General features: G+C 39.7%; 1 protein-coding gene across 5 annotated transcripts; it reads left to right on the top strand.

Annotated features, from left to right (window-relative positions):
• The first annotated feature begins 1,937 nt into the window (after positions 1-1,937).
• On the top strand, positions 1,938-25,837 carry LOC113969949 (tropomodulin-3). 5 transcript variants are annotated; one of them, XR_003534981.1, is made up of 12 exons: positions 1,938-2,010; positions 7,655-7,708; positions 8,325-8,512; positions 9,884-10,040; positions 17,412-17,534; positions 18,131-18,220; positions 18,738-18,868; positions 19,786-19,893; positions 21,354-21,497; positions 21,853-21,997; positions 23,124-23,264; positions 24,184-25,837. XR_003534981.1 is itself a non-coding variant. In XM_027688325.1 (11 exons), the coding sequence occupies exons 3-11, from the start codon at positions 8,387-8,389 to the stop codon at positions 24,213-24,215; spliced, it is 1,056 nt and encodes a 351-aa protein (XP_027544126.1). In that variant the 5' UTR covers positions 1,938-2,010; positions 7,655-7,708; positions 8,325-8,386; the 3' UTR covers positions 24,216-25,837. The 5 variants fall into 5 exon arrangements, 4 of the variants coding, with proteins under 4 accessions (XP_027544126.1, XP_027544128.1, XP_027544127.1 ...); XM_027688325.1 differs by lacking the exon at positions 23,124-23,264; XM_027688326.1 differs by lacking the exons at positions 1,938-2,010; positions 23,124-23,264 and adding an exon at positions 3,638-5,572.
• The last annotated feature ends 921 nt before the right edge of the window (positions 25,838-26,758 follow it).

Raw genomic sequence — 26,758 nt, 5'->3', positions numbered from 1 at the left:
TGCATGTGCATTGTTTCAGCACCAGTGGAAGTTCCACTGCTGTCCAGGTCTTCTATGTCTTTTCAGTTTTCATATTTGCAACACTTTCTTCAAAAAGTGTTCTTCTTCTATGTAAGATTGTTTTAAATTGCATCCCAGTCTTTGAAAAAGAAAGCCCTCTACTAATCCTGTCGAGAACATTATGTTTGCCCCCTGATGCAGGCGTTGGTCTGTCAGCCTGGAAATCACGAGCCTTCTAATGACTGGAGGGTTATGAATCTACTGCTGAGCATTTGCAGAAGTGCTCTTGTGGTTATAAAAGTGCCTCTTCATTCACCCATGGTGCCAGAAGGGCTCAGCATGGCTTTGTGAGTCTCTTGCCTCATGAGGGAGAATCTCACAGTGGTCAAAAGCCCATCACCTGCTGACTGCCTCCAGCCTCCTTTGTGTGCACTGGGAGCTTCTTCCTTTGAAGAGAAGCCTCTCAGATGGTTCAGCCCAACAAATAAGGACTGTTCCATTTTAGGTTTGCACAAATCTGATTTTAATAAAATTTATCTATCTCTGTTAAAGTTAATAAGAGCCTCACTAATGACTTAAGCACAGTCAGGACTTTGCAAACTATCTTTAAGTAATGTATTAGCCATAAGTTATTAGAATTTAAAACATTTTAAATAAACTCTGTATTAAATAACATTGTTGATGTATGATACCTGACACTCTATATATCTTACAGAAATCTTGGCACCACTGAAGCAGAACTCATGTTGATGCCCGTGGGGCCAACATTTCACCACCAATTTCTTTTCCCAAATCTGCCAAGAGTTTCCAGCGACTCTGAAAAAATCAGAATCTCAGTATTACCTACTGTGTAAGCCTGGGAATCATTTTCTCTAGATCATAGCAGTATTGTAGCACCCTTGATATCTGGAAAATGCAGGTTCAAACTGCTGTATCTGAACTAATTAATGATTATTACTTATAATTTTCATGCTACAAATGCCTTATTCTGAAGGCATGAATGGCAATGCCTACAAGGATAGTTATTCAACAGTTTCTGCTGTAAAATCCTATTTTCCATTGTGTTGCCAGAACTTAGCCATTCAAGTAGCACATACCAGACAACTGCCTTAATTTTAACAGTTGTGGTTTTTTATTTATTTTGAAGTTTTCAACATTGAGATAAGAACTCACAGTAAAAAAATCAGACCTCTGAAGACTGGTGCCTGTGAGCAGCTCCAGCTTTCATGTAGACTGAAATTTGGCAGAGAACAGACTAAATCAAGTTAAACCTTTCACTTTTCTCAAGACAACCTGTCCAGATTTCTTTCACGTTATAAACCTTAAACAATTGTACACAGATAGTGTTTACTAGCACAAGGTGTTTACTAGTGCATGGTATTTGCTAACCGAAACGTCAAAAAATTCATTGAGCACACACCAGAGCCTGAGAAGGCTTGGACTCCACCTGCTTCGTGCCAATAGGAGCAGGAGAAGCCACTGTGTCCCTGTAAATCCTCCTTTTGTCGGTCAGGGAGAGACAGGACATCGAACGCAACCACAGCCTAGAGGGGAAAAGCTGCATGTTTCGAACACAGGAAAAGCAAAATGTGGGCAGAGGTGAAGACCTGAAGGGGCCAAATGAAGGAAGAAGAAGGAACAAGAGAGATCTGCGAGGATGCGGAGCCGTGAAGGCACACAGGAGTTTGCCCCCTGCGAGCAAGGCTGGGAGGTGCTGCCACACGCACCTACGACCACAGCGTGGTTTGGGTTGGAAGGGACCCTACAGACCATCTCGATCCAACCTCCCTGCCACGGGCAGGGACACCTTCCCCAGCGAACCCTTCTCGGACCCGCACCCCGCCCGATCCCGCCGCTCCCCGGGCCGGGCCCGGAGCTCGGGGGCCGGGCCCGCTCCGTGAGGCGCCGCCCCGAGCCCGCGCCTGCGCCCGCGGCCGGACTGCGGCTCCCGGCGTGCGCGGGGCGCAGGCGCGGGTCGGGCTGAGGGAGCTGGGTCCGGCCGCCGCCCGGGTGAGCGGGGAGCGGCCGCGGGGACGGGACGGGACGGGGCGGCGGGTGCTGGCGGCCGCAGGGTGCCGGGGAGGGCCCGGGCGAGCGCTGCCCTCCGCCCGCTGCCGCGGCGCGCTGGGAGCCCGGCGGGAGGGGCCGCGCCCGCGGCGGGAGGAGGAAAGACGGGGCTTTGTGGGCGCCCGGCCGGCCGGACCCCGGCGGACCCCGTCGGACACGGACCCCCGCTGGTGTGTCTCGGAGGTCCGGGCTGGGGCAGGGCTTGGCAGCTGCACGGTCGGTGGGCTCGGGGCTGAGAGGGGCCGGGCGGGGGGCGTGCCGGTGAGGGGGTGAGTGGTTGTTTAGCCGGCTCCCGACTTTGCCGTGGGACCCGAAGATGTGTCTTTGAAAGCTTCGCCTGTGGGTCTGGTCAGCGTAACCCTTGCAGTTCGCTCGCTGTGTTTTGCCCCGGTTGCCCGGCGCTGGGTGACGGAGGGATGCCTTTCCGGGGCGGGGTGCGCTCCCTGCACCGGCAGCGGGCCCCGGGCGGGGGGAGCAGCTCCCGGCCTGTCCCGGCGGTGGGCACGGAGCTCTCGGAGGCCTGTTCCCAGCCCCTGTCAGCCCGTCTCTTTGTGGGTAGGCGCAGGTTGTGTTGAAGGTAATCGATGTTCTAGAGAGGTTGCTGTGTGCTTTGAGTTTGCTATAATGTACCGAATCAATTAGAGTTTGGGGACTGTGTCAGGTGTACAGACCATGATGTAAGGGAGAACCTGAAACTGGCTCGTACTCAGAAGTTTTCCTGAAGTAACATAATGGGAATGAAATTAATTTCTTCTGCTGTCCTGTTCTAGGCTTGCAAGTTTCTCCACTTCTCTGCAATAGATTGAAATATCTGAATGTTTCTATAAACTTTCAGATAGCTTGCACCTGGTGTTTCTTTTTGACCAAAACACCTGCAGGCAGTTCCTCCAGGAGGAGATACTGTGTATTAATGTCCATGTGCAGTAGATCTCTAATGAACATCCAAGTATTGTCTGAAAAAAAATGATGCCAAAACATCCCTCGTCCTGGTTGGTCAATAACTTCTGACTCAGTGGTGCTGCCCTGCACATTGGGAGAGGGAATGGACAGCTGGAGTGGCAATTTCTACCAGAGGAACTTCTCAAGGCAGGCAGTATCTGTGGTACCTGGGATTTTTACCTTATCCTGGCCTTGTGTTTATTTGGGATCATAACAGCTGCCCTGCAGCAAGTTTGATGAGCGTGCCTGGAAGTGTCATGGAGATGGGTGTGCTGAACTGCTGCCACTTCCGTGCCCTGTGCAGCTTGCCAAGTACAGGCTTCAGGGCTCCTGGCCCTGTCACCCTCGCCACTGCCTGGGCTGGGTGGGCATGTTCATTTAGTCCTGCAGTGTGGGTGGCTGCTTTTCAAAAACAGGCACACAGGAGTAAGTTTTTATGGGACAATGCCAGCTGGACAGCTTAGCCATGACTTGGAGCACCCTGCCTGCAAGATAGCGGTGCCTTAGTTCAGTGTTGTTGTATACAGGACATATAGAAGAGCAAAGTGGGCCTTGTCTGGTTCCAGGTGCCCTCTGATACAGAGGAGGAGCTGGCAGGAAGTGCAAACACAGATGTGTTCAGATTTCCTTCATCATGAAAGCATCTTCATGGTCGGTGTAGCTCCTCTGCAGGAGCTGTCTGTCCCCATCCGCTCCTCGGGTCACCTCGAGGACAAATGTGAAGTTGGGGAAGTCCAGTTTGCCGTGTGTAAAACTTAGTGAATTGTCTCTGTGAACAGGATGAAGCCTCGGGCTTGCTTTTCTAGGAAAATAGCCCAGAATAGCTATTCCTTTCTGCCTGGAAAATACAATTTACCCTGACAAAAAGCTTAGGCAAAGATGAGCTGCCACCTGCTGGCTCCATAAGGCTTTGGGCTGGGGGTTGTTTGCTGGTTCCCTGGGCAGGAGAACCTGGATCCTGTGCCCTACCCCAGGCTGGAGTTTTGGGAGGCTCAGGTGGGTTTTTGAGAGCTTTCTGCTAAGAAAAGCAGCATTGGGCTGTTCAGCAGAGTTATCATAAGGCATTAGAAAAACATCCTAAGGAACCTTCTGGGATTACGGTAATATTTATATTTACTAATTTTTCTCCTAGCTTTGGTAAGTAAAGATAGCTCTTTCAAGTGCAGCACATTCTTCATAAACAGTTCTGTATAATCTCGCACACTGGAAAATAAAATTGTTGCCATCGTCAGGGTTCCCTGGGGAAATGCTCAGATTAGGCTCCTCCAAGGAGCTGGGATGGTCTGGGGCCCTGAGTGGTGCAGGAATGCTGACAGCCCTGTGGACCCCCCTGCTCTGGGCCGGGTTCACGCAGAGGCTGGGGGGAAGGAGGCTCGGGAGGAACAAATGAGATTAAAGTGAACTCTGTGAATGTGCTGGCCAAAACCAGCTCGGTTTGTTTTTCGTGATGTTGCTTCTATTTTAAAATCCAAGTCACGGAAACCATTTGCAGTGGACTTTAACAACCCTGGAGTTTCCTGCGGGCAATTTGTTTCTAGAGAGTTTCTCCTGTTAAGGTCCAAAGAAATTGGACCTTAAATATAATAGAAATGGGGGGGGGAGTTTTTAAAAGATAATTGGTAGCTTGCTATTTTTAGAATCTTTTGTTTTTTAAAAATACACTTTCAGAGAGGAGAGGAGAAAACAAAAATATTTTAACTTGTAGATAAGAGGTGTATGGAAGTTGCTTGACAGTCTTTCAGGGGATGATTCAGGTAATTATAAAATGGCCTAAATTAAAGTTACTGCTGTTTTCTCATTTCTTTAGTTCTTCATTGATTTCTTAGGGAAAGGAATAATGACAAGATTTTTGTCTCTGTGATGTCCAGCAGAATTTCTTCATTGTTGGTTTTTCAATTTGTCTTCTGCATAAACAAACAGAGAATTGAAATTTGGTGGACTGGAAGTGATGGCTTTGTTTCCATTTCCCTAAATGTTTCTTATGTGACTATGAAGTCGCTGAAGAACTTCCCCTTATACTTATATATCTGAAAAAGCCCTTTGGACTTTTAATATATGTAATGTTTTCATGGTAAAGCTAAGAAGGATACTTAGAAGAAAACTAGCTTGCTCATCAAAAAAGGGCAAAGTATTTGCAAAGCCAAAATTGAGGGTTACAGCTTTGCCTGTGATTCTGCAGTAAGATCACACACATATATATAATGTGCCACAAATATTCATAGGCCAAGTAACTGCTCTTTCTAAAAACTTGTAGTTTGTTCCTCATGTCTCTATGCAGAACTGCTGCAGTGAGTGGTGGAAAACAAATAGAGTATGTTTTACTGTGTGTTTAATGGGAGGTGAAGGGCTTCTTTGGTTAGATTAGGGCTTCAGCTGGCCTTTATGCCCCTTTTATGCAATGAGAATTCCTAACACCATGTCTTAAAACTTGATTTTTAGTATGTTATATGCTAGTGTTTTATATGCTGTGATTTCTTTTGTAGGGAATGTTTCTGAAAGTCATTACCAAGCAATCTCTGTGTAGTACAGATGTGCTAGTCAATGCTACCATCATAAAGTTTTACAGGTTTGTCACATTGTGTGCTTTCATATTTAAAAAAAAATTACCTTTGATAGGCATTAAAAAAATATGTCCAAAACATACATTTATATTTGGCAGGCCACATGTGGTTCTCTTCCTCTTGATGAAGTGAAGGCTCAGCTACAGAGAGATAGGGCTTTTTGTTCTGCTTCTTTATTTTTCATTTTGTGTGTGTGTGTGTCTGAACACTGTAGCTAAGGATTTGAAATGGCTACTTTGGTCTTATTACAGAAACAAGTGAGACCAAGGGCTGTGACCTGAACATTAATTAATGTATTACAAAAGATGAGTAGTTTTCCCATATGAAACATACCAGTGCAATAAATAAAAGGTAATTAATTCTGGATGGCAGCATTTTACAGCAATTAATGGAGAGGAAATACAGCCTACATGAAGTAATGTATGGTTATGCAGTGCTGCTCTCTTTCAGAGTAAGGGCAGCATTATTCTGCAGCCTACTAACCATTCTGCTCCTTGTAATTACCTGTTAAAACTACACCTTTTAATATTTGAATGCAAATGGACATGCAGAAATGTGGTAAATAGCAGAGTCTTGATGTAGGGCTCAGACAGTGCAGCCTGGTCCCAAACAATGCTGTGTAATCAGCTGCAGGAAATGTTTTCTCTTATGATAGTGTGTAATGGCTTGAACTGTCAGGAAGGGCAAAACATTAAGGCTCTAGGAATGAGAAGTTCTCATGCAGATTGTGTGGCATCTGCTGTCATCAGCTAATTGTCCATCAGCTGCTGTGCACCTGGAGAAACAAATAGCACTAGACTATGGAGAATTGTGGGAGGTGGCTCTCTTGGCCACAGAGACACTCCTTAGTTACTTTTGGAACTTAGGAAAACATAGGTCTGCTGCTCTCTGCCTTTTCTGCAGCCACCAAACTCGGATGCTCCTACCTCTGTAGCCTCTTGCAAAAGGTCCAGGCTCTTCCAACATGATTGGGTTTAGTTTGGAGGAAGCCAGACAGTGTTCTTTTTGATGTTATTTACCACTGTCATGGTTTGGGAATTGTCATGAATTGGGAATTCCTCCTGGTTTTTGTTATGTTCAAGAGAACTCTGTCTAAGTTGGTAGTTCAGCTTTGGAATTGTGTTCCATCGATGTCAGCTGTAGTTTACAAGTAAGCTCTAGTATTTATATCAGCAATATTTTTTTAAAAGAAAACATGCTGAAAATAGCTGTAAATATATTCCTCATTCAGCTGTAGATGTTGGTAGGGACTGAAAATTTACCGTTCTTGCAATGGCAAATTGTTAAAACCAGATTTACTTTACAGGTACACTTGACTGAATGGTGTGGATGGAGCTTTATGTGCTCATGTCTGTTTAGTGTCTCTGAATTAAAATGTCACTGTATGTAACTGTGGCAGCCAGGGAGACCTTTCTTGGTGTAAACAACTGAGGTGAAGGAATCCTCTAAGCAGGATTCCATGGTATAGTGTGTATGTATATACAGTCCTTCTTTTCATTTTACTTAAGAGGCAATAACTACATTGATCTGTTTTTGAAGGCCATTGTAAGTGCAGGTTTGAAGTAATGCAGTTGTGTGTGTGGTGTGAGCATCTGACCTGGAATGGGGCTACTGGAGAAGAAATAACATTTGCTGTGTGTCTGGTCTGTGTCGAGTATTTGTATAGAGCCAAGAAAGGATTTAAGGAGACTGATGAGCCTGACTGTATGGATTTAGATTTGCTCCCCAAATACCTCGTGGACTCTCTTTCTTACCTACAGAGAGTCATTCAAGTTACCTTTTTTTGTCTGTGTGCTCAATCAACTTGAAGCAGGAATTTGGCTGAACAAAATGAGAATCCTGTAACTTCTTTCAGAAAAATGAGAAGAAACAACTTGTCTGCTTTAACACTGCTGTGATTAACTGGTTTTTTCCAAGACAAATGCTAAAAAATTCTGAGCATTAAAAAAAAGGTTCCCTGCACTCTGCTTGCCCATGAGAAGTGCTATATAGACTGTACATCTTTTGAAGGACCCTGATTTTGTCCAAGTATAATATTTAGAGAGCAGTTACACAGCCCGTTCTTTACTTTTAATTTTTTTTTGTAGGATTGACTGGAGTGCTGCTGCTTAGGAGCTGTATTTCCTACGCTTTTCATCAAGGTATTTTGATTTTCCTTGTACAGAACGGAATGTTGCTTCAATGGTAGTTCTATAATTAACTCAGAGGCAGACTTCCTCTGTTTCCTCTGTAGGTAATATGCAGGGATATGAGTCAGTAATAACCAATTAGCTTGTTTATAGAGTTCTCCTTAACTGCCCTCAAACTGCAGTAGCAACAATAAATGAGGAGCATCTTAACTCTTCTTTTGGCTGCATTATCTGCAGTCAAAATAACCATCTGCATAAAAACCACTGGGGTTAACTGGACTCATAAATACTAGGTATAGTTGGCATCTCCTCCCTCCTATCCTACAACCTGCCCTGCTCTGAGGGAATTATGGCCTTGGAGTTCTCATTGAGAAGAATGGGTACTGACTTTCATCTGGCAATAGATGTGGCTTGGTTACTGATGGAAAAGGGCATGGCAGGACAGGATTCTCATCAGTGGAGAAGGAAGGTGTACACAGCTTCCACGTGCTCCTTGGCTGCTGTAGGGCAACAGATATGACTACTGGATGAAAAACTTTCCTTTCAGAGATGTATTTGGAGGTTGAAGATGCTTGAATATTTACCTTAACTGTGGTTATTTATTTGTTTTTAAAATTTTTTTTCATAGATCTGGTTAAGAATTAAGAGTTGGGTTTTGAAGTATTTGAGCAACTTGCTACTGCCCAAGTCATGACGCTCCCATTTCGAAAGGACTTGGACAAGTACAAAGATCTCGATGAGGATGAAATTCTTGGCAAACTTTCAGAAGAAGAACTGAAACAACTGGAAACTGTTTTGGATGATCTTGACCCTGAGGTAGGCATTAGCCAAAAGAAGTTTTATTTTTTTTCATTTGTTCCATAACTTGGGTAAAATAAGTTGAGACTTTGTATGATATACTTTTGGACAGAGCTTTTTCCTAGTCTGCTGGTGATCTTCCATATATATACATGTGTATAATGTTTATTTCCTGTTTGCAAGGAACTGCAATAGAGGAGAATGGAAGAAAGGATAGTCAGGAGGAGCTTTCTGGGATTTATTTATAAATAAAAATTGCTCTTTGTCATGTTCTTGAAAAGAAAGTTTATTTAGAAAGGCTTGTTTAACTTTCCTGTTTCCAGTAAACAGCCCTTTTGCATCCATTTTTATTTTACTGCTTCTGCTGTTAGAGTTTGATGGGAGAGGCAGGGTGCTAACCTCTTCTGAAGATTCCTGGTCCTGTATCTGGTAGTCTGTATCTATTGGTGTCCTCATGCTGACTTTGTAAAGAGAAGGCAAATAATTACTGAGCTCCTGAATGATTATGTCAGCATGGAGTATTGGAATATTGGGATATTACAGCTTTCTGCTATAAAGAGCTGAGTTGTCCTCTACTGATACTGCAGCTAATGTCAGACTCCAAGACTTGTGTTTTCACCTAGTGGTTCTCTGTTTTTCCTTTAAGATTAAGTTTAATCTTGATGTTCAGGGATCAGTTAAGAATATTATGATCACCTATTTTGTTGCACTGCAAGATATTATTGATATTTTAATTGCCTTTGGCTTTATGAGCATTTTAACAGGGGAGAACTGGCAAAAGGGATTGGTTGTCTTTTAAAAGAGTGTGAATTCCTATACATTCTGTTCTTTCCTTACTAATATCCTCTTTTTTTTCTCTTTAGTTAAAATATGTTGATCATACCAAAGAAACACCCCACTTTGAGTCAGGTCAAAAGGTAGCAATACTCTGTGTTAAATGCCAAACAATAGTAGAGTCAGTTGTCTTAAAGACTTAGAAACATATAAGTAAATGATAGAGGAAGTAGGCTTTTACTGAATGTCTAAACTGGAAATAGCTGAGTTTTATTTACTCCTACTCATTTAAACAGTGCTCATTCTAGAAACGAAATTCAAACTAACTAGCAAATCGAGTGCTGGGAGCTATTGTACTTAAAGAATTGCTTCAGTGCTATTCAGAGGGCAGTGTGCTGTATTTTACATTGCATTCTCTGTGTCTAAAGAACAGGTTACTTTGTGTCCTCCCGTGCCCCAAAAAAAGGAAGTTGGCAAGAGATCAGAGTTTGCCTGAAAAGGATGATGTCTCAGGTTTGAACCTTGCGGAGAGGGAGAAGGAAGAGGGAAATGAAACTAAGCAGGTGTTCCCCCAGACTTTCTCAGCTGTTCTTGTTTGCTCCATTTGTTTTGCAGAATGCTCTGCTGCCCGCAGGCTTCCGGCAGAAGGACCAGACTGCAAAGAAGGCCTCGGGTCCCTTCGACCGGGAGCGACTCCTGGCGTACTTGGAGAAGCAGGCGCTGGAGCACAAAGACAGGGAGGACTATGTGCCTTTTACAAGAGAAAAGAAAGGTAACACCACCCTTTCTGGTGCAAGTGGTTGTGAAATCCCTGAAGTGGACCAGCCAGAACTGCTGTGAACCGAATTTTATTGGAGCACTGGCTGCTCTAATGCTTTTTGACTCGCGGCGTTCCCAAGTGAGTGCTGCTGCTGTGCAGAGGCAGAAGGCTTCCTGTTCAGGCATTTTGTGCCTCTGGAGCTGGTGTGCTGTTTGTATGTAGCACAGGAAGGAAATAAGACTCAAAGGTTTTATCATGAATTGCCAAGTTCTGATGGGGATGGGATCCTCAAAGTAAGAGCTAACCCTGATTTGCGTCAGTAATAACAAATGCTGTCATTGTGCCTGTGGCTTGTGCCTTGTGCTAAACACAGACAGCAACCTTTGTAATGCTGTGTTGAATCAGAAAAATAGCAGTTGAGCAGTGTCGTGGGTGACACTCAGTAATGTTCAAAGATGCTGGAGGCTGACAAGGCCAGACAAGTGGTGTATGCAGTCATGTTGTTTTTCTAGTGTCCTTACTGAAAGGTTTAATAAGATTGCATAGTTAGTACTAACTAATTACATAGTTAACATCACAACAAGTTTTGAAATCTGGCAGTGGTTTGTGGTCTAAAAACCATGGACATGTTATTAAAGCCAGGGATTAGAAATTTTTGCTTTGGATCTGGTATTCTCATTGACTTGATGGGACCATTTACCTTTTCAAGAGAAAATTAAATAATAATGTGCTTCTTAAATATTGTAAGAATAACTTCATATTTTTCCCATAAAACAAGAGTTCCCAAATCCGCTGTGCCTTACCAAGCAGTATTGGTAAGGACAGAAACTCCCAGAGCTGTGCTGGGTACATGTGCATAGCAGGAGGCCTTTAGCTGTCACTGCAAGTGTTTGAGTGCTTGTGAATCCGGGCTTGTCTGAACCTTCCCCAGCAGCAGGGGCAGATCTGCTGCACTAAGACTTCAGCAAATTGTTGCTAAGTTGTATTCCAGCTGCCCAAGATGAACAGGCTCCTCTTTTCTTAAGGGTTTGAAACCCTTTAATTCTGCTTAATTCTCTGGCGTGAATCATAGCTTATTTCAGATTTGAGTCTTCATTCATCTACTGAGTTTGTCTATAAGATAGTGGTGTATATTTGGTGAAAATTTTCTTGGGCATATTTGCATTTTCTCTGCCTGTGCCAGGTGCTTGACAATGCTGGTGTCTTTCTACTTTTTCCTTGAAGTAATAGAGGGATTATGACTTCACAGTGTGCTGCACTCTGTGTATCATGTAGTACTTCCTTCATACACTGTGTTTTACCTTAGTTTGAAGTTTAACACCACTTGTGTTGAGATAACTGTGACACTTCTTTGCTGACAGGATCTGTAAGAGTAACTGAGATGAGGATATTGCAATGTATTGAATGCAGAAGGTACCCATAGCAGCAGGTGTGATGCCTTATGGTTCAGATGGGTGGTTCTCTAAAGTCAGCTTACATATACATGCACACAGCACAACTATTTGTTTGGGTAGATAAAATCTGTGAGAATCGTGTAGAAAAACAGAAGGGACCAGCTGTAACGTAGATCTTGGTTAAGAAAGATCAAATGTCATTTCCTCTATGTAATAAAGTATTACTAAACAGCAGTGTGTCTGCATGTTGCAATGAGTCATACCAGTTTAGTTAGTAAAATTTCCTGTAACTCTTGGAAAAAAAAAAAAGTTGCTGTTTAATAACTTTTTCCACCATTTATTTTAATGCCATATAAGAAGAGAAAATAATACGAAAAATGGAAAAAAATGGAATGGAGCTTACTTTCATTAAAACTAAAAATGTGGAAACAAATGTTTTCTGTGGAAATTCATGCTCTGGTAAATGGGCAGGAGGCAAGAAGGCCAAGCTCATTTTGTAGTAGGTGAGGGATAATCTTTTTTTCCCCCTCATGGCAATATTATGGTTCAGCTGTGACTTGCTGCCATGTTTGCATCATTTTGCACAAAAATGGCAAATCTGTGTAACTTAATCTTTTAAATCAAGAAATCGTTATATTTATCTAGATTTAGAACTTAGAAAGGGCATGAAGTAAAACTTAATACATGTGTAGGATGTTTTTTATCTAGAGGGAGCTTGTATGTGCTTTTCTTTAATACTAAAAGAAAAAAAATAACAAACAACTAGGATGGATAATAATTTTTCTCTTTGGCTAGAACAATGTATTATGGAGAAATGCTGAAAACATTGTAGAATAGGGGTAGGTGAAAATCTTGCCTGATTCTCCTGTTAATTCAGAAGAAAACTGACAAATGCAACCTTCAGTTCCAGAGGTTTTGGGAGGAGAGAGATGGATTTGGACTGCAGCTGTTTTCTTGGTGCCATTTTTTGGGTCAGGATTTGCTAAAACATTTCTGTGTGCCTGGCTGGTCTTGTTGCTCTAACTTGGCCTAATTATTCATTTCATGGAGTAAGAAGGGGCAAATCTATCCTTCTCTCTCCCTATTCTATTTTAGTAGAACTGATGTCCTGCATGGTGATTTGACCAGCAGATTTATCCAAGAAGCTTATCCTGGGTTAATTTTAGCCATCCTGGCTTGCTGCCGATCCTGGTAACCTTGTTTTCCTACTACAGTGTAAAGGAAAATCCTCTCTTCCAGGTGTCCCAAGTACCTCATTTTGGGGTGAGCATGTTATTAAAACACTGTTGCATCTCTTTCAGTGATAGAGGACGTGATTTCCCCAAGTCTTTCGAACCTCTCTTTTATTTTGTGCTATGAAATGTGGAAGATCTGAAATAATGTAAAGTGTCCTCCAGTAGTGAGATGAACAGTGCTAAAGTAATGTGAAGTTTAACAATCTTTACATTATGTCCTATTCCATTTTTCCAGTGCCTGATTGTGTTTCTAAAAACATCAATAAAAACTTACTTTGTTTTTAAACATGATTTAATGATTTAAGTCACATTCTGTTCCAATTAAGTGTTGAACCATACAGTAAAGCATTGTTCAACAGATTAATGAGAGCAATGTGGTAATAATTGCAACAAAACTAGCTTTGTCTTAATCTGTGCATGGAAGTATGTCATAAAGATTTTACAAGGCATACTGCAAGCAGAAGGATCTCTCATGCAGACAGTAAAGGCTTTAGTGCTGGAGACTGTTGCCCTCAAATGTGTTCCACTCATCTGACCAATGCTCCCCACTTCTCTGGGAACAGCAAAAGAACTGAATTATTGCACCTGAGATAAAAACATATCTAAGATCAGTAATGTACTTTGTGCTGTATAGTGGAAGGCATTAGCAAAGTATTGTGTAAGCTAAGCTTTGCATTTCTAGCCTTTGTACTTTCCTAATTGAAGCCTATTCTTCCAACTTTCCCGTTTCATCCCTGCCGGGTGTGTTTGTTCTGGGTAAATCTGCAGGATTGAATGATCTCAGAGGTTTTTTCCAACCTAGCTGATTCTGTGATTCTCTGATTCTGCTTTAATGCTTGGGGCTTGCTGAAGTTTGAGGGGTTTGTTTGTTTGTTTTTTGTTTTGTTTTGATTTGTCTGCATCACCCAGAAAGTGTTGTTAGGCTCAAACTGTAGCTGGCTGGAGCTGTTTTGTTGCCACCCTGCTCAGTTGTTGCTCAGGATCACCACTGCCTTCTGCTGCAGCAGGATTTGGGATGCTGTGTTCTCTGTTTGCCACTGAATCCCTGGTCTTTAAAGAAGTGTGTAACATGTTGTGAAGTGAAGCTAATATCCTGTAGGAGCTTTGCAGAAAGAGCTTGTGGGATTGACATTCTCCATACAGGAGCACTAGAGCAAAGTAACATATGATACTCCAGCCTTAATGTAAAACAGTTCTCTAACTCACTGCTCTGTGATCTGTAATCAGATAACGAATAACAGTTCTGTTTCTGCAGTAAGACACTGAGGAAGTCACTCATATGTTGAATTTTAAAAAATTAGTATTAAATTGTGCTTACAAGTGAATTGATGAACTTAAGTCTCTCACATAGTAAGAACTGGAGATGGACGAAGTGTGGATTATACAGATTTCTGAACTGAGGAGACTTTAAGGAACATAAGATGTAAGGAATATATCAGATGTTACTCACTTTTCTTCTTGAAGCCACTGATGAGAAAAACTTGTATTCAGTTGTCCTGAGGTAACACTTGATTCATTTCCACAAATGGAGTACTATAAAAGAGGATTTTAGACTTTCTTCTGCTGTGTAAACTGTGGCTGCTTGCTGCCTGCTGGAATGGGGGTAGGACTGTGGGATGTGTGAGAATAGTGCCAGCAATAGGCCCCACTGAACAGCCCTGATTTCTGCAACATGCTGAGCCCCACCTTGGATACTGTGAGTCTGTGTAGGAAATGTCCAGGGCACTTCAACAAACAGCATCCAGTGTTCCTGCCTTTTGAGCAATACAGTTGTGTGGAACTTGGGACTGCAAATTCATTCTGTAGCAGATAAAGCCTGTGACTTAATCCTGGGATGTGCATCATCTAACATTTTAGCTTAAAGGCATAGAAGACTTGGATATATAATTATTACAGAAATGATGTGAACATCCCTGAAATTTGCCTCTTTGTGTTGTATTGCTTAATCTTTGCAATATCCTTGTCGGCTGAGAAGGAGGATGTCATGTTCCTTCATGTAATCAAATCCCTGCTATTTGGAAATGTTCCACTTGAGGGCCAGGAAAGCTGTACATCTCATGGGCTGCACAGATGTGTAGTGGTTTCTGGTTTTTTTTTTATTTAAAGCTTGCATTAGTGAGAGAGGAAGGGAATTGCCAAACTATCTTGGCAGCAGGCCTTGAGTTAGATCATTGTCCCCAGAGACACAGGGGTCTTATCCCTTTTGAAGTAAGTTCCTTACTAGAAGTGGGGAGTGGGGAAGGACCTGCTTTTGTGTGTGCATTGTAAACCTCTGAATTCTGGGCTAGGGTGACATGAAGCCAGTGAATGAGAGATTATGTACACAAGGGTGTGACCTGTTTTATAACAAAAACTGCTCCTGACTCAGTTCATATGACTGGAGTTGGCTGCAGTGAACATTTCTGGAGGGCAGTGGCTTTTAACATTTTTGCTTTATTAAAAATTGAATATACTTCTCACTCTCTTTAGGTTTTCTTAAGAGTCAGGCACATATGTATAAATTTAGTCTTACTCTTAGAAAGCAAATGTCTAGAACCAGACGTTCCTAACCTATGAATTTAAGAATTACTTAAAAGCAACATCAGGAAAAGTAGCTCTTTTTTTGTGAGTACTGTGTGATGAAGCAGACAGAAAGCTGATCTAGGTTGAAATACATTTTTGCAAAATTGCTTGTAATTGAGATTGATTTCCTTCTTCTGCTCTCTGCCTGCTCCACTGATGCTGCAGAGAGGATGGCTGTTTCATGGGTTAATTAAAACCTTGTCAAACATTCTTGTATCTCTTCTGAAAATTACAATTTAAGTTGAAAGTTATTTTCTCCTCAGTAGGTGATGCTGGTAACATAAAATGGTAGAAACATACTGTATCAATTATATTAAAATAACCTGCAGCATCTACTACCTAAGCCTTTACTTTATGAAAGTTTTCTTTTAATCCTGAATCACCACAAACAGTTTCTTTTACACTGTCCATCAAAGCTGAGATATGGGTGGTAATACATGTCAGCTGCATTCAGCTACTGTTTGGAGTCATTATAGTTATGTAAGGAGTTTTATTTTCTGCTTCTAAATATGGATAATGACCATTTATACAAGTTTCCAAAGAGATAGCAACCCAGGAACAAAAATACTGTGTTGCTAGCAACAGATCTTGATCATCAGACTGTGTTGTCAGAGAAAAAGCTGATGTACTTCTCTGTAATCTGTGCTAGAGGTAATGCACTAACTTCCTTTAAAAAGAAAATGAACCACAACTACTTTAAGATAGGAACTTGAAGAGAGAGAGAGGAGATGGATGGGTTTTGTGATGCCTGTGTCTACTGTGGGACACAGGGCCTGGCTTCAGCATTGCTTCCCACCAGTGGTGAAACCAAAATCCCACTTCATTTCCCCTAAATAAAACTGAAACATCCCTATAAAGCTTTGTGTCACTGGGAGGTATTCAAAAGTGCTAAACTTAGTCTTAGCCCAAGCATGTAACAAGATAAACTTGTGAGCAGTACGAGGGGAAAAAAATCTTAGTGTCTGGTTTGTGCCCAGGAGGTCTGTAATCATGTGATTGGGATGAGCTGGGGTGATTCCTGTGTGGAAATATTGTATAACTATGGATATGGAAGAGGGGGGGTTCCTGAATTAGAACTGAGACTTCATAGGAAGACTATCAACACCACTTCCTACCCCAGGAAATAACAAAAGGAAGTTGGAACCCCTTTCCCATAGCTCTTTCTGCTGATAGCTCAGGCAACTTGGAAAGTCTGAAAAACTTTAATAATTGTTAAGATTTGATTCATGGTTGTCTAGTAGTGAATTACTTCTATCAAATGTATGAGTACCAGAGCTTTTACTTACCATGTTAATTTGCCCAGAACCTAAGCACCCCTTACCTCTCCTGGCTCCTACCCAGGGGTAGATTTCTGTGTTCTGAAAGGCCAATTCTAAACCATTCACAGCTGAACTGTCAGAATATCTTGCTTGTATTCTGATTTCCTACCCTAACTTTTCAGCTGAAGATATATGCAGGAATTATGGTAACTACACAGACCTCTACTTAAAATGCATGTCTTCTAAAATAACTTTTCTTACTACTTCCTGTAATAACTAAAAAGTTGGTGGTATTACTATTGCTTCTTTTGCCATTGAATCTTTCATGGCCTTTCTAAGTATCATTTCAGGAAACAATGTCATTGCCAGAGAAATCTGTTATATTGTTTTGTGCTGTTCACAAACCATGGTTTTCTCAAGCATCTTGGGCATCTCTTTTTTTACTTCAGAACTGAGTTCACATCTGAAATTATAAATTATCATGTATGCTGTAAAAACTGCACTGAATACACAGGTCTGTGATTTCAGGTAATTCTTTGATATACTCTCTCATTCAGATTAAAGTTCTGCCTGGGTCCCTTCCTCCTCTGAGAGGATACTGGTCATTGTTCTCTAGTGATACTAAATCTTTTTAGACACTTTTCCTAGACTCTTTAAAAGGTATAATGGAGGCTTATATGTTACTTTTGAATCCTTAGGAGAATTAAATAAGATTGGAGTCATGATACAGACTCCTGAAAATTTATTCTTTTTATGCTCTTTCCTCATCTCTGACTTGCAAAAACAGAAGAAACCTCATTCCTTTTTGCTGTCTGTGGTGCTCTTCTCAGGATTTACTAAATATAATATGTATTCTTTAGATACAGAACAATTTAAAAATAAGTAACTACATGACACAAAGTAACATCAGACTTTTCATTTTGTTTGCTCCAGGGAAAATCTTTATCCCCAAGCAAAAGCCTGTACAGTCTTTTGCAGAAGAAAAATTCTCTCTTGATCCGGAACTGGAGGAAGCCTTGACCAGTGCCACAGACACAGAATTAGGTGACCTTGCAGGTTAGTTTGTTTTGAAGTATGAATGGGCTGGTGCATCTTTAGACAAGAAAGATCTATAATCAGTGTGGCAGTGTATTTATCTGAGCTCAGGAAGTTGTAGTTGGGATAGAAACTGTATCATGTTATACGCCAGCTTCCTTGTAGCGTTTCAACTTTGTTCCTTTGTGATAATTTATAGGAAGGTAAATTATTTTGGCCTGCAAAAGATACCTGATTTTCAAACTCAAAACCTTTAAATCCATTCCTGAGACTTCCTGGTTTTTGTTGTGTGGGTGGCTGCTTTTTCTTGTGTATAAGAATGTGTTGTTATGTACCTGTGTTCCTTAAGCTTCATTTCATGACTGAATAGCACTTTTAACTTTGAAGCTGGAACCTGGTGAGGTCAAATTTTTCTAAGATATGAAAGCCAACTAAAAAGTCTCTAATTAATTTTTTTCTGCTTTTTTAAATTATTAAGGTATTGAATGGCTTCTTGTACCGTTAACTGGATGTTGTATGGACATCAGTTTTTGTTAGTTAAAGGAACCTTCATCTGAGCTGAATTAGTCAGGAACAATTAAAATGATTTTTTGCTGTTTCTCTTTTTCCTTTTACAGCTATACTGGGAATGTCCAACTTGATAACAAACAATCAGTTCTGTGATGTAGTAGGAAGCAGTAATGGGATTGACAAAGACAGCTTCTCAAGTAAGTGTTTGTATGCAAGTGCTGGAAAAATTAATTCTTTGTACTGCATGCAGTTACTATTGCATTAACTATTTTCTGTTGCACCAACATTCTTTTAGACTCTTTAGTCTTAGTCTGGAAATGTGTATGTCTATAACATTTGCTAATTGACTTCTGGAATTACAATATATGTACACTAAACTGCAGGTAAGTCACTTTTTGGTGACAAAAGTAGGCACAAACGTGCATTGTGTGTGTTGGTTTTTAGGTTTTATATTTGTGTTTGCAACTGAACTTCTGTGTGCTTTCTGAAAAAAGCTGGTGTGCAATAAAAGCAGAAAGGCTGTAAAGACCTTTGGAAAAGGATTGAACTTTATGAAAGTATTTCAGGAGAGGATGGTGTGCTCTTTGTGTGGGGGAGAGATGTAAAGACTGATGAAATGATCTTTAAATACAGTAAATATTTAGTATATGTATCATTTATTCCCAGTGAATGTATGCAACCTGTTTGATTACACTGAAATGCCTTACTTTTCAGATATAGTAAAAGGTGAAAAAATGTTGCCTGTTTTTGATGAACCACCAAATCCCACAAATGTGGAGGAGACGCTGCAAAGGATTAAAGATAATGATTCTCGTCTTGTTGAAGTTAATCTAAATAACATTAAGGTAATTACCTGAAGCCTGCAGTAAATATGCTGCTTTTTCTCAGTAGAAGACACTTTAAGCTGCAGAACTCTCTAAGAGAGCATGAGAGGCTTATTTTAAGTACAGCAGCCTTTTTGCTAAATGTTGCAGTGTATATAAGCTCAGAAACCTGGAGCTAAACCAATAAGCCATCTTGGTTTCTTTTGCCAAATGTGTATTTAAAAAGTCTTAGACTTTCTTACTGCCAGCCCAGATTTCTGTTGCTGCCAAGTTGGCAGCAGTTCACTGTTGTGAACTACTTTTTTGAATCCTTTGTCCTTGGTGGAGCAATGTGCTCTCAGTTATTGCAGTTGCAAACAAAGTTATATTTGTACCTGCCATGCCTCTGATTCTTGTACAAAAGAGCTGTTGGCTGTTAGGGCAGCTTCTGAGTGTAACAGTTGTGTTTTTAAATGTGACAAACTTTTGTATATTTGCTTGAAAGAAAACAGAACTATAGCACTGCTGACTTACAGTGCAGATAGCAGTGACAGCCTTGTCAGCAGCCAAGGCTACTTGTTTCACTTACTAAAGGAAGAAAATAAAATACGTTGTTTAAGAATACTGTATTATAGATAAATGCTGGCCAAAATAGCTGTCTAAAAAGGCAACAGATCAAAATTCCTGATATAATAAACTGAGAAATTTGCTACCCTAATTAATTATCTAAAATTAATCCTTTTAAGCTTGGTTGATACTACCCTGTAAAAATTATTGCTTTATAGAATTGGTGACCCTTGTAGCCACTGCATCTTTACTGTTAGACTGCTCAAGACCAGTGATAGTTCATATTATAGGACATTTTGCTGTAAAGAGAATAAGATAATGAAAGAAGCTGGGGTGGGGGGGGAAAACTTACATATCTCAAGAGAGTAAAATGCTATTATTTTTAATTCAAGAACATACCAATTCCAACGCTGAAAGAATTTGCAAAAGCCTTAGAAACCAACACACATGTGAAGAATTTTAGCCTGGCAGCCACCCGAAGCAATGATCCTGTTGCTGTTGTAAGTATCTTGATAATGTGCTAAAGTGGGGTGCAAGGGAAGTTAGGATGGAAAGGCAGTGGTAAGGGATTGAATTTAATCCAGTTTAAATGATTAGGGATGAAAATGATTACATTCTGTTACACTGTAAAGTATGTTTTCTTTAACAAACCTTTGTTGTATCAAAGTTGGTAAATGATTACAAGCAGACTAATATGCACCAATGCATCACGTGGGAGATGAGTGAGAATTCTTTTTTCCAGTCCCTTCCCCCTGATTTTTCATTTTGCTGATCTCTTTCTTGTTTTTCTTTCTTTCCTAATTGTTTAGTTCATTCCAGTAGCCAATAGCGTATTCAAAATTACTTTGCAAGAAGCACATTAGAGAACTGAAAAAGCTCATAATATTTTTCAGCTAACTAGAGTTTTAGTTGAAGACAATTGTAAAATACTTGTTTCTGTGATCTCCCTGCTACCAAAGATTTGCTTAAAGCATTGGTATATACAGCATAATATTAGTCAAGGTATCTAGTTTGATACAGTTTAAACTAATTTATCGTCAGGTCTTGGTTTTTTCTATGTTGAATCAAAAGCAGTGCCTTATTTATTTGCAAAGAAAGAGGTAAGAAAACAAAATTAATTGTTTTGACAGAACAATCCTTGGCATTTGTTTTAATTTCAAATTAAAAAGGAATCTAGTTTGAAAGACAGCATTTAATAAACAAATGAACATTTGAAAGCTTTGGTTTTGGGTCAATTAAAAAGTTCTTTTCAGCAGGAGTGAAACATAATGTAATAAAAATCTATAAAGGCTTCTTTTCTTGGGTGTGGTTTTTGTTGGGTTTCTTTGCATTGTGACTTGATAGAAAAAAATGTACAGGGTATGATTTTTATGACAGTAAACCTCAGCAGTCAGCTATTCTTGTTTTCTTCCTTTCTCAGAAATAGGATCAGGTATATTTCCATAAAAGTGCTTTTAGCTACATGCTGGTACTGTGCTTAGAGCTTTGAATTTTACCTCTTCCTACCAAATCTGTAGGCACAAGCATTCTGAAAGTCAGATCTCCTGTTTACAAATTAACCATATCCAGTTCTTTCAGCCAACTAACGCCCTTTCTTTGGCCTTCACTTAGCAGCCTGCATTACTCATTGTAGGCTGTGAAGGCTTACAAAATGGAATTGGTCCAATATGCTAATTTCAGACAATTTATATTCTGTGTAGCTTTTTAGTTTGTAACAAGAGAAAGACAGGCCTTTTCTTGACTCAATACTATTTAAAGGGGGATGTAGATAATTGAATGGTTGAAGATTAGATGGTTGAAGATTCAGTTCAGTCTCAAGTGAAAGCTTGCAAAGTTACACCATGTGTTGGTGAACTTGTTGCTCCTATGGAACTAGTTCCTATGGAAATGATTACTTCTATGTTCTATGATGTACTGTAGCAAAATTCATAAGTTTAATGATACTTTCTTACATTCAAAGGCTCTTGCGGATATGTTGAGAGTTAACACAAAATTGAAAAGTTTAAACATAGAATCAAACTTCATCACTGGAGTTGGAATTCTGGCACTAGTTGATGCACTGAAAGACAATGAAACGTTGACAGAGATCAAAATTGATAATCAGGTAAGTGAGGTGGTGGTGGTGATATCAAAGCTAAAACCAGCCAGTCCTAGTTGACTGAATATTTTTGGAATTCAGCTTGTGATAAACTTTTCAAAATATTTTATGTTTAATTATCTTAACACCCTCCATAATTGCCCTTAAGATTCTTGGAAGCACACAGCTGAAGTTGATTCCAGGTCACTTCTGTGCTTCCTGGTGCTTTGAAGTGCACAAACACATTTTGTGACCTTCTGCCTATTCAACTAATCGTAATGAAGCTGAGTGTTTATTGACTGATTTAGTTAAAGTATTCTGATCTCTTTTAGGATGAACACACATAAGCTCTGTTGTCTTTGTGTACCTTTTATTTTAACAGAGGCAGCAGCTGGGCACACTTGCAGAGGTAGAAATTGCCAAAATGCTTGAAGAAAACACCAAGATCCTCAAATTCGGATACCATTTCACACAACAGGGACCTCGAGCCAGGGCAGCTGCAGCTATCACAAAAAATAATGATTTGGGTAAGACCTGTCAGTAGAGACTGACTATTAACTGAATGTATGTGGCACAGGCTTTAAAGGTGTCTGGTTATTCTGCTTCTCCCTTGACAAAACCAGGATAGCACAATGTTAGACCTGTTTCAGGTTTCTCCTGTGCTGTGCTCCTACTCTTTTGTTGCTGCTTGATGTTCTCTATTTTGTTGCAGGGTGTTCAGGTGTATGAGTTGAGGGTTTTTACTATAGTCTAGAACAAGAACATTCAAATTCCATGTGAGTTGTGGCAAAAGGAGTGATAATAATAGTTTTGATTGTTCAGTTTTATTCAGATGAGATTCATTGCTTCTTTAAAAGCAGTACTGGAAATGCACAGTGTAGGATGCCCTGTTGAATGCCAGTACACCCAGTATCATCTGGAGTGCTTAAGCAAGGAAACCAAACATCCTGTCACGTGCAGAGGCTGGGACTGGGTCATCTCTTCTGGTCATGCACAAGTACCATCCCTGCCTCTCTAGCTGGTAGCAGTGGCATCTTTATTTGCTGCAGTCAGTTTTGTTGGAGCTCATCTGTTAGAATCCTAACGAAATGGATCAGCAGAAAATCAGTTAATAATATACCACATGAATGGAAATTGTTTGTATAATGTCAAATACTGGTAGCACTCAACTACAAGATAATGTGGTCCATCTGTTTAAATAGAATTGCATTTTAAAACTCTATTTAATTAAATATTCTGTCTTTAGATGCTTTGTGGTAAAGATTATACGTCTCATCAGCATGAAAATGGGCCAGGCAGTTTAGTAGTAGTAGCAGTAGTTCAGGAATATATTAGAGGGAATGACATAGGAAATTGGAATTGGGTTTAAAGATCTGCTTCCCCTCTGAGTAAAGGTTAAAGTTGAGGAGAACAGCTCTGAAAGATATGGAGGAGGAGTAACTAGAAAAGAGCACAGAGAGAGAAGAAAGGCACTCAGACACTCTATAACTGTTTCTCAAAATAGATTCTAAACCAGTTATTTTTTTATCATAATGCTTCAGGTGTCTTTTTACTTTCTAAGGTTTCTCTTCTCACTAGTTCTCTTGTTAGTGCTTGACTGTTGTAAATCTATTTTTCTATTGATATCTTGCCTTTTTTTCTTTGCTTTCTTAGTCTGGAGTATGTGAGTAAAAGTTTCTGCAAATACCTTTTCATCTCTCCAGCCGTGAAGCTACAGAGACAGGTCACTCTGAATACCCAGCTGGGTATTCAGCACTGAAACTCAGATGTTCCAAGTCTCTCATCTCTGTCTTTGTACGTTTCTTCCAAAAAAATAGTCTGCATCTACATCTTCTTTCTCTCTTGCTTACACTCTGTTGTACCACTTCCCTGTTCTTTGTCTGAAACTGCACCTGTTGCTTTTAACTGCATGATTGGAGAAGTCTAAGGTTCGAAATTCTTTCCTCTGTTCTTGCAATTTGATGAAAGCAGGTGTGAATAACTTCTGTCACCTACTTTCCAATGAGTGGCTTTGAGAACAGAATCACTTTCTTTGTATATAGATGTGCTTGCTAGACTTTTTAAAACAAAATGAGATGCCCTATATAATTTGTAAGACCCGTAGCCTTGTTTATATCTGCACAGAAAAGGAAAATGTAATTTGATAGGGTGAAAAAAATAGCAAAAATAATAAAATATTGAGGAAAACTCCAGTCATTCAGGCAATCTTGCATATTCTCAAGTCTAAATAGCATGTGAGCTTTTAGTGATTTTATTCACAAATTTTTATTGCTCTTGCATTTTCTAACAAATGTTTTCATTAATAAATGGAATGTTTTAGGCTATTGAATGTAATATCTTCTGTGTGTGTATAAATTGTGTTAAATATACTGTGAAACTTTTGTATTGTTTCCTTTGAAGCCATATAAACTTAATTTAGCACTAGAAAACTGCAATGAAAAAAAAGAGTACTGGCTAAATCTGCTTACCAGACATAAGATGATTAATGTTTCCCACAAGTCTTCCCTTGCAAGTATTTGCAACTGTTTGTGAATAAGGCAATAAGCACTGCTAAAGCATAAGCTTAAAATGATGGATTACACTAAGTGTTCATTACCTTAAGTTGTGCTGTGTGAAACCTCAGGTGGCAAATAAATGTTCGTGTTGTAGAAATACAAAAAACAGTTACCATGATAAAACAGCAAAACTTTTTTTTTTGTCCCTCTTGTTGCAGTTCGCAAGAGAAGGGTTGAAGGAGACAATTAGCAATCCTGCTGTCAACACTCGGTGGAGTCATCACGGTCGGCACCGTGGGCTTTGGCAATCTTGGACTACATTGACCTGGCTTAGAAGGGAAAAGACTGGAAACCCCACTCCTTTTAAAGCAAAGTTATATAATCTGCTGGTATGCATCACGTTTTTCGTGGAGACACAGTAACTGCACCAGTCTCTGTACCATGGTTTTTGACTGGGTTTTTTTTTTTAAGAACTTTTTTTGTATTTCAAGACTTCGGCTGAGCTTTCTACTTCAAATATAATTGCAAATCAATGGTATAATTGTCTGTAGTCAAAGAAGGGACATTTAAGGTCATTGGGAAGATAATGACCCAATTAAAATGTTTGTTAGAAAATCCGGGGGTGCTTATTTACGTGGAGGGGTGTGTCTATTCCTGAAAACAATGGGTTAGTGATAAGGGATTCTTCACCCAACAGCTGGACTCATTGTGTAGAGCTGTTCAGCTTTGTTCATATGCACTGAAGAGAAATCTTTCACAGCAATGTTATTTGTAATTCTACTGTTTTATTTTTTATTAGTTCTTGATACTGTGAGTAAGTTTAAAGACATCCCTTTAAGGCAAACAAAATTAAATGGGCTAAGGACTTCTCCCAAGAGATAAGAGGGACTCATACAAAAGACTTGCAAAAAAAAAAAATTAGGAGCCTTGCAAAATGACAGGTTTTTTATTACACCTAAATCCTTCAAGTCTTTTTCAAAAGTGTGTCTTGCTCTGTATCTGAACTGGATATATTTTTAGACTGATTTCATGTGTTCATCAACATTATTTAGTTTATATTCTTTGTTTAAAAATCTTTATCTACGTTCACAAGTATCAATTTCTCTAGAAGTAGTGGACATACATATTTTAAATTCTGCATAACTGTACAGGAAGAGCAACCTTAAGTGTAAAACCACTGACCTAAATTGCTGGCAAACGAAAAATCCTTTATTTGAAGCTGTTGTATTAAGCTATTTGTACTTCATATAAATCTATCATTTTTTAATACTTAAGTAACACTTTTGAGAAAGGATTTTTCAATTTTACTTAGGTCTTGATGTTGGAACACTACCTAAGACATGCAAAAAATAATCAATATGTAGTGTCAGATCTGTATGATGTAGTAATTATTAAAGTATTTAAAGTTGTTTAAGCAAACTAATAAGGCAACAAAAATCACTTCAACTTCTGCACATAATCACAATACACTTCTTTGAAATAATATAAAAATCTAGAGGCTTTTTGGTTAGGTCTGCTTGGACTGTCCTGTACTGGTTTGCTTTGAGGTCACAAAAATGTTCTAAAGGACTGCTTGGCTATATTTATAGCAACAGAGAATTCAACTGACAACTCTTTTCATTCAGAGATCTTAATGTGGTGAGCTTTTATGTATAGAAAACAAATTTACATGGAGGGGACTGAGATGTTTGCATCAGTTTGTATATACTATAAGAACCTAACAGAGCAAGTCTCTGACACTGTGCCCACGGTGTAATTTGCTGCAAATCTTGTTTTGGATCTTTAAAGACAGACTTTATTCCAGAGGTGACTTCGAATTTTACTGTAACAGAGAATATTAAACTATAGTGCCTTCAATGAGGATGTATATAACTGGTTTATACTTGTGGAAGAACTTTTTTTTTTCCTATTTCAAAATCAGCCTTTTATTAGAATTACAAATAAATATGTGCTTTTCAAAACAACTTGGAATTAATTCTGTTAAAACCAAAGACTATACTTACTATAACCTTGAAAAATCTAGGAGTGATCTGATGAGTAACAAAAAGGGCTTCTTTTGGTTTTAGCTTTCGTAAATTTCCAAGAACTTTATAGATTTTGAAATTTAAGTTCCTATACAGTGTGCATGAAGTCACATTTAAGTGTCTTTTTTTACAGATAGTGCTGTATAAAGATGGCCAAAGCATGTCATGTGCTGAGTTGCCTAAAGCTGTACTTTACTTTTTATTTGCTAGGCACCATAATCATTTTGTGTCAAAAAACAGGCTGTGATGTCTTCCTTCATTTGTTGAAGGGCTGCCATATTCAGAGAATCTGTTCATGTATTGTGATTCTATGCTGACTTATTTTATCATCATCTAATAAGATTAGACAGTTATCTCCTTCTTGAAAATTAGGGACAAAATTGAAAGGCTGGATTATGGAAATGATAGCCCAAATCCCTTCCTCACTTTTGTTAAATCAAGTTTAGCTGTTTAATTATTTACATCCTAATCAAAGGCAGGGGCTTTAAGCTGCAGCTCTCGGGTGTCCTGTCACCGGTGATAGTAGTGGACCTTAATAATTGGTTTAGCTCTGTAGACAGCAGGTAAGAATTTGACTTTGACAGCACTTTAAGGACAGGTATCTGACAGACTGGGCACAGAAAACTTCGTTGTTGTTTTCAACCAGAAGGGTTTGGCCATCCAAATTGTTGCAAGACCTTTGGCATGGTGCATGGAACAATTAACAACAATCACTTTTGTGCCTACAATGTGTATCCTGTTTGGAATAAATGAGGGAATTCAGTCTGTA

This window comes from Neopelma chrysocephalum, unplaced genomic scaffold (genome assembly GCF_003984885.1).
Source record: "Neopelma chrysocephalum unplaced genomic scaffold, ASM398488v2 Primary Assembly neopelma1_75, whole genome shotgun sequence".
NCBI classification, from domain to species: domain Eukaryota; kingdom Metazoa; phylum Chordata; class Aves; order Passeriformes; family Pipridae; genus Neopelma; species Neopelma chrysocephalum.
This window is presented reverse-complemented; position numbering and strand designations above follow the sequence as displayed.